Source organism: Eupeodes corollae, chromosome 1, assembly GCF_945859685.1.
Source record: "Eupeodes corollae chromosome 1, idEupCoro1.1, whole genome shotgun sequence".
Lineage (NCBI taxonomy): Eukaryota > Metazoa > Arthropoda > Insecta > Diptera > Syrphidae > Eupeodes > Eupeodes corollae.
In genome coordinates, this window is record NC_079147.1 from 289,455,596 (window position 1) to 289,466,772 (window position 11,177).

The following is an 11,177-nucleotide window of genomic DNA, read 5'->3' on the forward strand; positions in this document are numbered from 1 at the left end:
AATTTCGGCTAAAATAATTTGATCAATTTCTTTTGGACAAATTTTAATATCAAGCCAAATTAAAATGTGAGCATGAGGTAAGCCTCGCTTTTGCCACTCAATTAAATACAACCAACAACACGTTTTGCCAAAGACTAAATATTTTAAAATAAAATCAATTAAGGATTTTAATTTTTGTTTAAACACTCCTGCAGTAATGCAGTGACGATGTATCGACTGTTGACCTGGTAATAATAAAGTTTGTATTTCCTCCCAATTTGGATTGCACGTAAATGTTATAACCAAATCTGGACGCCTGTAATGACGGACATAAGTCATCGCTTCCTGAATGTATTATTGCATGTTTCGTGGACTACCGATGTAGCTTGAAGGTAATACAAAATTGTATTTCAAAGTCAAAATATATTTCAGAAAACATAATGATCATATATAATAAGAAAAGTAGATTTTATATAAAGTATTTCATTTGCAACACATATGTGAACAATTTAGACCATTACTTGAAATATAAACTATCCTATATCATAAGTTAGACCAAATTACACATAAAATGCCATTTTTCACCGAAATCGGTTGACTTGGTGAAGAGTTCACTGGGAACATACATATGACACTGGATTTTTATATATTAAGATTTGGGTCATTTGAGTTTTCAATACCAAGCAATTTGAAATATTTTTTTGGTTGAATAAATGAACTTATCTAATAATCATTTTTTTTATTACTAAGCCTTATACGTAGCGAAGCACTTAACGAGCCGCTAGTATTTTATATAGTAAACATCTAACAATTGAAAAACGTGAACATCAATAACATCGTAAGAGAAAAATAAAGATTTTGAGATTCATTTTTCCCTCCGACTTAAATGAAAATATATTTTTATATGTGCTGATCCGAATTCAAAAAATCTTTCAGTTTCACATATCAAATGCTTTTAGGAAGGCTAGTTACGTGCTACTTTATTAAATGTGTTTGCTTTAAAAACAATTTGTATCATTTGACTTCAATTCGTATCTTAGAAGATATTGGGAGTCTTAAAATAGCATTGCGTGTAACGCCGCAGGGTGCAGTTAGTGTTTTTTTATATTTTTTTGTTTAATGTGTTTGGTGAATAGTTCAGTTTCAGTTTAAGTAGACATAAAATCAGAAAAGCTTTAAAACTACTAATCCAGCCCTATCTTTTTTTTAAGGTGTTTACCTGCTATTATGATATGACTTTAATCTAGAATTTATTTATAAAATTTCATAATAAAAAATAATTATATTATCTTTATATTTAAATTTAATATTTTTGTATAAAGCGGACTGTAAAACCATAGAAAAATAAAACACGGCATTTTAGAGTCGGGAAAAGTGTTTAAAAAACCCGACTATTGATTCATTTTATTTATAATATTTCTCTGTACGATTACTTTTCTTTACAATAATTATTTGTTATATTTATACTTCATCCGAGGCCGGCCTGCTCGTGACGAGAGTTAAAAGGCAACTAACTCACAAAGTAAATATGAGTGAACTTATTTCTTCAAGTTACAATCGCATACAATTACAAGAATAAATATATAACTTTACTAATACAAAGGAATAAGACAATTGACTTGAATGTGTTTAGCGCATTCGATACAGTGCCAGCAAAAATTAACAATTTTTTAATATATATATTCAATTGGGCTTAACATAGCCGCATCTTATTTACTTGAATCTATTCATGCAATTTTTCGCTCTCTACGGGTATAATACAAATCTTCTGTACTGCTCGCTTCAATCTTCCTGTCTCTGTCTGTAAAATTACGGATCTGACGACGCCATCTTTGCTGGTGATGAGTTCGCATATCCTGCCCAGCGCCCAGGATGCTGGAGGGAAGTTTTCGCTCGCAATCGTAACTAGCTGTCCTATTCGGAGCTTCTCTTTTTCTCTACGCCACTTCTTCCGTTGTTGCAGAGTGGACAAGTATTCAGTACTCCATCTGTTCCAGAAATGTGTCAGCATCTGTTGTCGCTCTTTCCAAAGTTTAACCCCCACTGTGCTCGGTTGGCTGCCGATATCAAATGGGACTGGAAGTATGGCTGGCTCGCCCACTAGGAAATGCGCTGGAGTCAACGCCTGTACATCGGACGGATCGTCACTTAGCGGATGGATCGGCCTTGAATTGAGGATGGCTTCTATTTGTGCTAGAAGCGTCAGGAGCTGTTCATATGGTAGCACTCTCATACCAACTATCCTCTTTAGATGATACTTCATCGATTTCACGGCTGCTTCGTAAATGCCACCTTGATGTGGTGCGGCCGGTATCATGAACCGCCATTCTGTACTCTTATTGTGTAGATGAGCTATAGTTTGCTCTTCTGACCATTTTTGTATGGCTCTCTTCAACTCTTTGTCTGTACCGACGAAAGTCGTGCCGTTGTCACTGTACATTCGCTCGCATCGCCCTCTTCTGGCTATAAAACGCTCATAACATGCAATGAACGCCACTGAGGTCAAATCTGTGACCAAGTCAATGTGTACGGCTCGTGTCTTTAGACATACAAATATTGCCACCCAACATTTGCTTCTGGTTATTTGATCGCCTTGCTTGTCTACCATCTTTACTTGTAATGGACCCGCGTAATCTACCCCGCAATGCAGGAACGGTTTCCCAACCTGTACTCTGTCTGCTGGTAATTCTGACATTAGTTGGTGTTCCAACTTTGCGCTGTACCTGGCACATATTACACATTTGTGGAGGTAGCCTCTTAGCTCACTGCGCAGCTTCGGAATCCAATATTTTTGCCTGATAAACTGCATCATAATCTGTGCGGCACCATGTTTGGTGCTACGATGTGAATGATCTATCACTAGCCACGCCAATCTGGAACCATTCGGTATTATTACGGGATGATTCATTTCGTACGAATTACTGCTTCTGTCAAGTCTGCCTCCTACTCTCAGAAGTCCCTTGGAATCTAGGATTGGCTTGAGTGGCTCTAATTTGCTTTTCTCGGGAAGGTTGTTGTGCTCTTGTATTGCTTTCAATTCTGTACCATAGTACTGCCTTTGCGAATCTCGTACGAGGTAGGCCATTGCTCTGGCTCTCTCTTCTATAGTCGGCTGCTGGATTTCAGGCTTACGCCTTTTGGCTCTTATTTTGAAAGTCGGATTGGCTGACCATCTTTCTATGAAACGCATTGTATAGCTTAAGATATTGATTACTCTTTCCAGTTTATTGGAATATTCTAATAGAGGAACATTATTCCCTTTTTTCTTTAAACCTATACATAACGCTGGCTTTACTTGTGTAAGCGCGACTATTTTTAGTTCATCTTGTACCTGTACCAAATCGTCTGTACCAAAACCGTATTCTGGCCAATCTGTACGTGGCTGTTGCAACCATACTGGGCCTTCTAGCCATAGCCTGTTGTCTACCAATGCGGACGCCTGCACGCCCCTGCTTAATAAGTCAGCGGGATTGTCTTTAGTGTTGACGTAGTGCCAGCATTTTATTTCTGTGTTCGTCTGGATGGATGAAACACGATTCGCCACATATGTCTTTAGGTTGTATGGCAACTTATTTAGCCAGTGAAGTACTACTGTGGAATCTGACCACAAGAAATAGGGCGTGTTCAGATATTCCATGGAGGTTTTTGCTTCTACGAGCAGCCTTGCCAATAACTCGGCTGCAGCTAGCTCTAGCCTTGGAATCGTTATTGTCTTCAACGGAGCCACCCGTGATTTTGACATCAATAACTTGCATGTACCTGTACCATCTGAGTTTTCTATACGAACATATATTACTGCGCCATATGCTACGCTGGATGCATCTGAGAACCCATGGATCTGTACATTTTCTGAGCCGATGGTGCCTAGCCATCTGTCTATACGGAATTTTTCAAGAGACGTAATATCATCCCAATAAACTCGCCATCTTTCTTCTACTTCTGCAGGAATTTTCTCATCCCAATCTGTACTTAGCCTCCAAATGTCTTGAATCATTATTTTGCCTATGACCGTGACTGGAGATATGTAACCATTTGGGTCATATAACTGTGCTATGCAGCTTACAACTTTCCTCTTAGTCAGTGTGCCAGCTAACTTTGGTGTTTTTACTTCGTATGTAAACTGATCTGCTGCTATCAGCCATTTCAGACCTAGAATGGATGATTTTTCCTCCCCCGAAAACACCAAGGAGGCATCCACTGAACTAGGATTCATTGCTTTCATGAACTTGCTGGAGTTTGATTTCCATTGGCATAATTCAAACCCAGCGCCTTTTAATATTCTGTACATGTCTTTGGCTAATGCAATTGCTTTCGTTTCATTGATCTCGCCTGTTACACAGTCGTCCATATAGAAATCATTTCTGATTGCCATTGCTGCTTTTGGCAGATTATCTTGTGCCTCTATTGCGGCTTGCATTACTGACCTCACCGCTAAATGAGCTGATGACGTTAGCCCAAAGGTGACGACTGTGAGCCAATACTCGCATAGCAAATCGTTTTTGTTCTCTCTCCAGAATATGCGCTGAAGGTCCCATTGCTCTTCATTTAGACGGACCTGATTAAACATTTTCTTAATATCGGCGCATATTGCTATACGATGCCTTCTAAATCGCATTACTGTCTCATGCAGGTCTCTCTGGAGCTTTTCGCCTAGCATCTGGATGTCGTTCAGCGAAATTCCCATGTCTGTACAACAGCTTGCATCGTATACGATGCGAAATTTCTTTTCTATACAATGATGAGGTATGTAATATACTGGCTTATCTGCACTAGGATTTCTCCTTACTATCTGTACATGTCCTAGTTCAATGCTCTCACGCATCTTTTCTACGTAGGCCATTCTCATCTGTTCGTTCTTTTCTAGTTTTTTCTCTAGGCACATAAATCGGCGCAACGCTGTTTCACGCGAGCTACCTATATTTGTATAGTTTGGCTTTAGAGGCATTTTGACAACAAACACGCCGTCATTGTCACGATAGTGGGAGGACACAAAATGCTGCTCCACAAGTTCTTCTTCTTCTGACCTCTTTGAGCATGAGCCGACCTGGTCCATCTGCCAAAGCCTACTAAGAAGCTTGTCTAATTGCTCTTCAGCAGTATAGACTACCGCTGGACGACCATTGCTTGTTTCTGGGTCAACCGTACGACTTGATCCCATCACTAATATACCAAGTGAGGATTCTAGTAGTGTCGTACCGGACAGTGTTCTGCCAATCACTGATTTGATTGATTTTGCAAAAATGCTTATGCCTAATAATATTTCCACCTCCCCCGGTTTGTAAAACTCAGGATCGGCATATCTGTACGAGTCTGAATACCCTTGGGTATTGACGAGCCTGAGTGGCAACCTCGGCTGCCACTGGCAATTCTCTGGCAAAAACCAGAATGATTCCGCTACATTATGCTTGCTTGCTCTGGTAGCATACCATGGCAAAATCTTTAGCATAGCTTGCCTCTTGACTAGTAATGGTACTCCATCAATACCAACTAGCTTACCTGATACTTGCCTAGTTTGAATTTTAAGTGCCTTTCTCAGTTTGTCTACTATTAAATTAAGATGGGAACCTGTGTCAAGCATTGCTCGATAAGGACCTAAAAGAATACCTTCTACCTCTACTTTTACCATAGCAGTTGGTATTAAATCTGCACTACTCTCTACATAATTAATAGTCTGTACATATTTTTCATAATTTATTTTCGAAACTTTGTTTGGAAATACATCTTTTGCAATAGACCATTTTCTCTTATTATACGGCGAAAGCTGCGGCTCTGGACTCTCTTCCCTCTTTGATAGCAGGTCTATTTTGCTGCTGATAAGATCCAACTTGTTAGAAAATGAGGCTCTACCTGATGATTTTCCTATCATTGTGGGATCTAGTTCTGTACTGGTTTTGTTTTTGTCTTTCTGCTGGTCTTCATGGTTTGAATGATCTGTACTTCGAATTTTGATTGCGTTTTGGAATGGATTTTTCATAATGATGTTTCGGTTTTTATTTTTTATTCTACGTCTGTACGCTGTACGACCTGTACATGAGGGCTTGAGACGTCTGCCCTTAGCTGCCAGTCAATCGGCTTTATTCTTGGTGCGTCGCCTGGCTACCGATCCGGAGGCAACGTCATCTGCCACAACAGCAAGTGCCGGCTTGTTTACCTCTCGTTTTGGACAGAGGTAGATGTTGTGCTTAGGAGCCCCCAGACATCTGACGCAGCCGCGCATAAAGCAATTATTCTCTTTATGCCCATGCTTTAGGCAGTTTGCACAGATTGCGCGTCTTCCAACGTAATCTGTTCTGCCTCTTAAAGAGAGGGCTATAAAGTCGGGGCACTCCCATAACCTGTGGCTCTCATTGCATACCTCGCATGGCCTTACCTCGTCTCTACTTGGCTTCTGCCTTTGTCGCTGACCGAGAGCAGCGGCTTCCCGCGGGTGCCCCTGTCCGTGACTCCGCTGACGGGCATTTGAGACATTCGACAATGCTGCTGCCTGTTTGTCGATAAATGCGAGCATGGTCGCCAGCCTGGGATGGTCGGAATCTCGCTGCAGTTCCCATTGGCGTGCTGTCTCTGGGTCAAGTTTTTCGGTGAGGATGTGGATCACGAAAAAATCCCAGTGCTCGACTGGGTGACCCAACGCCTTTAGTTGTCTCATAACCTCATGAGTGCCGTTAGCCATGGCTTGTAGGGCGCATGCGGAGGGACGATTGCGCAGCTCTGGCAGATCCAATAGTTGGCGCAGGTGGTCGCGCCCAATGAGATATTTTTTATCGTACACGCTATTTAGCCGTTCCCAAGCATCATTATAGTTCTCCTCGGTTAGTTGCCATTCACCGAGAGTGGCTGCGGCATCGCCAACAAGAGCTTTCTTTAAGTACGAGAACTTGAAGGCAGGCGAGATCTTCTCATTGTTGTGCACTGCTGCCTCGAACATATCACGGAAGCCTATCCATTTGGTATAAGCTCCGTCGAACTGACCCCATGTATTAGTAACATCCTGCTGTTGGAACGGCATATTGACCTGTACTTGGATCTGACGGCTATCGTCACCTGTACTTGGCTGGCTCTCGGTATGCGGGCATGTGGCTGCTACTTTTTCTTGGAGTGCTGCATTGGCCAGAAAGTAATCCACTCTCGTGGTTTCATATTCTTGTAAGACCTTTGGCAAGTCTCTCTTGCTAACCACATCTAGCGTGTCGTCGGTTAGAGCTTGAAACTTAGCCCAATCTGCTTCCAATGCGGTCAAACGCAATTTGGCATGGAGGTATGATAACTCCCCAAATTCATCTGACTCCACAAGGGCCTTGGTGGTCTTGATGGCATTGGCTGCACAGCGCGCTCTATTCGTGAACATTTCTGTTTAATAGAGAAAAACAAAAATTTCCGGTTAGCCTTATGAATTCTTTTCTCTATTCCTAACAAGCCTGTAAGCATACATACTTAGGCGTCTGTACAAATTTATCAAATTTATGTATTCTATCATCTGTACAAAATATAAATCTATGTTTAAACCTGTAGGAATTTATTCTAGGCATCTGTACTTTATATCTTAGGCTGCAGGAGTTTGTCCTAGGCATCTGTACCAGAAATATCAAAATCTATATCTTAGCCTGTAGGAATTTGTCCTAGGCATCTGTACCAGAAATATCAAAATCTATATCTTAGCCTGTAGGAATTTGTCCTAGGCATCTGTACCAGAAATATCAAAATCTATATCTTAGCCTGTAGGAATTTGTCCTAGGCATCTGTACCAGAAATATCAAAATCTATATCTTAGCCTGTAGGAATTTGTCCTAGGCATCTGTACCAGAAATATCAAAATCTATACCTTAGCCTGTAGGAATTTGTCCTAGGCATCTGTACCAGAAATATCAAAATCTATATCTTAGCCTGTAGGAATTTGTCCTAGGCATCTGTACTTGAAATATCAAATTTTATTTATATATATAAGTGCTCGGCTTATCAGTAGTGGCTTTGCTTCTATTTGAATCTTGTGCCTGCCTATATGTGCTTTTTCAGTGCCTATATTATCTAGTGTGCGTGCTTATTTTCAGGTCAACTCCCCCGCTAGTGTCAGAAACCTGAAAAATAAAAATAAAAATATCGTAGTGAACTGCCCATTCTAAGGAGAACAAAACACGAAGAGGCTCTCCCAGTTTTCTCGCCTCAGTATTGTATTCACTGTACGCACTTAACGTGTAACCAAACAGCTTCAATACGCATCTGCAGCTGCGGACGACAGGGACTGAGGGCCTACATTCTGATCCGCTCTATCCCCGAACGGACGTTCTTCTACTTCAATATAAGATAGGAAGTAAGAAATAGAAATAAGACACCAACGGGAACCTAGACCTGATTGTTCACTTGCCTGCGTATGAATATCTATTATTTGTTTTTTGCTTGATCTCCAAAAAAAAAACTTATAAAGCGCTTAATATTCCAATACGACTTACGGCTTCCTATTGCAGTTCCAGCATATAGGCGTTAGCTACCAACTCCCGTCGAAGTGGCGCCATAACATTTCTTGTTTTGTTTTGTATATATCTGTACCTGAATTCAGTCTTTACTTCTATTTGCTGTACTCTATACTCAACGTTCTGTACTCTTTTCATTTCTTTGTCTTTACTCTTTACTTTATATTCTTTACTCTTTTACATTTTTATTCTATTTCATACCCTATACTAGAGCCCCTGTTAAATCCTGTACCTATTAGGTTAAATCTTTGTACTTCAAATTATGTTGACAGTCTGTACATATTCTTTTATTAATTTACTAATCTATACTTTAATCTATACTCTATTCATCACAACCTCCACGAAGCTATGCTACTCTATATACCGTTCTAACTGTAACGCTTCATACCCTCGTTGCGAACGCACACTTGTATCTAGAACTGGTGCCATATAACTTGCAACTCATGTTCAAAGACCAGTACAATCCCAAGAGAATATGATAGCTTAATCTGCAAATGGTTAAAGCAAGTGTTTGCGTTCGCATTAGTAACTCAATGCGCTCAAACTAAACACTGCCAATAGCCAATCGCATTGGAAAAAATGTTCTAAGCTGTACTACCCTTATATAAGCATTAATTAACTGATGTTTTTAAGTTCAAAAAATAATCTACATGTACTTTGTATTCAAAACTCTGTACTACAAAATTCTATATACACTTCAAATTGGCTCTATACAGTAAGGATTCTTCTCCTATTTAACAGGGCTCTCATATAAATGCCTCGCGTCGCTCACCCAGATGCGCTGTCTATATTCTTTTCATATACGTAAGAGACTCATTTAATGCATTCGCTATATTTTATAACTATACTGCGCATTATGGGCGGAGTCTTCTACTTGCCATTTGTCTTCGCATGTGTGCATGCGCCAGCGGTGGTTGTAAGCCACGCACATGGACACATGAGAAAGAGTATACCCCTCTCCATGTCGATGCTGGTTGTATGCCCTCATCGGCATAGAGGAATAGCATTCTCTTCCCCTCCATTTTTTATTTTGCCAACAATTTCTTTGCAGCTGGCTACGAACAAATTTGCTGCCGAGTGAATATGCATGTATGCATACGAAGCCTGAGACGGTTTGCTCAAGTTGAGGTATATACAATATACGTCAACGAAACTTAAACTAGAGAAGGGAATTTACCTTTTTTATATTTATATCTTTCTGCGCGTATGCACATGGAAACTTCCAGAATTATATACTTTGCTGCCGTCTCAGCGGCGCGCGTCGTTAAGACGAATAAATAAATAATAATAAAAAATTGGAATACATACGATGGCACGCGACGCGGGCTTTGTTTTTGCTCGTCTTATTTGTGTTTTGGCTTGTTTCTGTCAACAGAACATCCACACAAAAAGTACCGTAGCAAAGGAACACTAGCACGTCTTACCACCCGGCACTGCACATATCTATCACTACCCTAAGCACTTTTAAATTTTAATTATTTTATATTTTAGAGACTTACCTGTACCAAACTCTCTTTTCCTTTTAAATTTCTGTACTTCTTCTTCGAGATATCTGTACTTTTTTTTTTTGAAATTTCTGTACTTTTTTTTTAAATTTTAATTAAACTTTCTTTTGAAACTGTTTTAATTTTGAGATTTTGTTTTAATTTTGGATTTCACTTCTACTTATCTACTTGTTAACTTCACTGTCTGGTGGTTGAAACTAAAGTGACGCTATCGCATTGCGCGGAGAATTTTCTCTCCTCTTCATTTTAGTTTGCGGCTGCTATGTACATATTTACGTGCACATAGGCAGCTGCGTAACTGTTGCACAGGCTTGCTGTTGCCGTGTTGTTGCGCGTTTTTGTTTTGGTCTAATTTTTGCATGGGTATGTATAAGACCCCGTCGCGACGGCGCGCGACGTTTGGCGAGGCGACAAGAACCAGCATGTTTGCTTATGATAATAAATTTTTTTTTTGTTTGTTTTCTGTACTTTGTTTTCTGTACAACACGACACGACAACGGCCCAAAAAGAGGGTTTACGGACACAACACATTATAACAAGGGGAGCACTTTTACCGGTATATTTTTACTATGCTGGCGTTATCCGGTCTCGACGTGGACCAAAATGTATAAAGCGGACTGTAAAACCATAGAAAAATAAAACACGGCATTTTAGAGTCGGGAAAAGTGTTTAAAAAACCCGACTATTGATTCATTTTATTTATAATATTTCTCTGTACGATTACTTTTCTTTACAATAATTATTTGTTATATTTATACTTCATCCGAGGCCGGCCTGCTCGTGACGAGAGTTAAAAGGCAACTAACTCACAAAGTAAATATGAGTGAACTTATTTCTTCAAGTTACAATCGCATACAATTACAAGAATAAATATATAACTTTACTAATACAAAGGAATAAGACAATTGACTTGAATGTGTTTAGCGCATTCGATACAATTTTCTTGCTGTGGGTCAAAAATAAAATACAACAAAACCAACCCAAACAAAAAAAAAAGGAATTTAATGTAATGAAATGTCCTTAACAAGTGCAAACATATCATAAGTGCAGTACATGCAAAATTTTCTCTTCAGGATATGAATCAGAAAAAAAAAAACAAAAAATAAAAACCAGAAAAATTAAATCAAAACAACAAAAAAATAAACAAATTCCTTACAAGGGCAGTAATATCCTGGAGGGAGTTGTATAATGTATACGCCGTTGTATGGCATTGGGGGATGCAAAA

At 39.6% G+C, this 11,177-nt stretch overlaps 2 protein-coding genes across 2 annotated transcripts; both read right to left on the reverse strand.

Moving 5' to 3' along the window:
• Positions 1 to 1,702: 1,702 nt before the first annotated feature.
• LOC129951284 (uncharacterized) lies at positions 1,703 to 5,953 on the reverse strand. Its single transcript, XM_056063371.1, has one exon. The coding sequence runs from the start codon at positions 5,951 to 5,953 to the stop codon at positions 1,703 to 1,705; it is 4,251 nt and encodes a 1,416-aa protein (XP_055919346.1).
• Positions 5,864 to 10,783, reverse strand: LOC129942786 (uncharacterized). The gene is made up of 2 exons (XM_056051855.1): positions 9,947 to 10,783; positions 5,864 to 7,329 (listed from the first exon to the last, which is right to left on the reverse strand). Exon 2 carries the CDS (start codon positions 7,325 to 7,327, stop codon positions 6,044 to 6,046), a length of 1,284 nt encoding a protein of 427 aa, XP_055907830.1. The 5' UTR covers positions 7,328 to 7,329; positions 9,947 to 10,783; the 3' UTR covers positions 5,864 to 6,043.
• Between the last annotated feature and the right edge of the window lie 394 nt (positions 10,784 to 11,177).

Excerpts from the sequence above, each read along its gene's own strand:
- LOC129942786 (XM_056051855.1), bottom strand. The coding sequence starts at position 7,327 with ATGTTCACGAATAGAGCGCGCTGTGCAGCCAATGCCATCAAGACCACC.
- LOC129951284 (XM_056063371.1), bottom strand. The coding sequence starts at position 5,953 with ATGAAAAATCCATTCCAAAACGCAATCAAAATTCGAAGTACAGATCAT.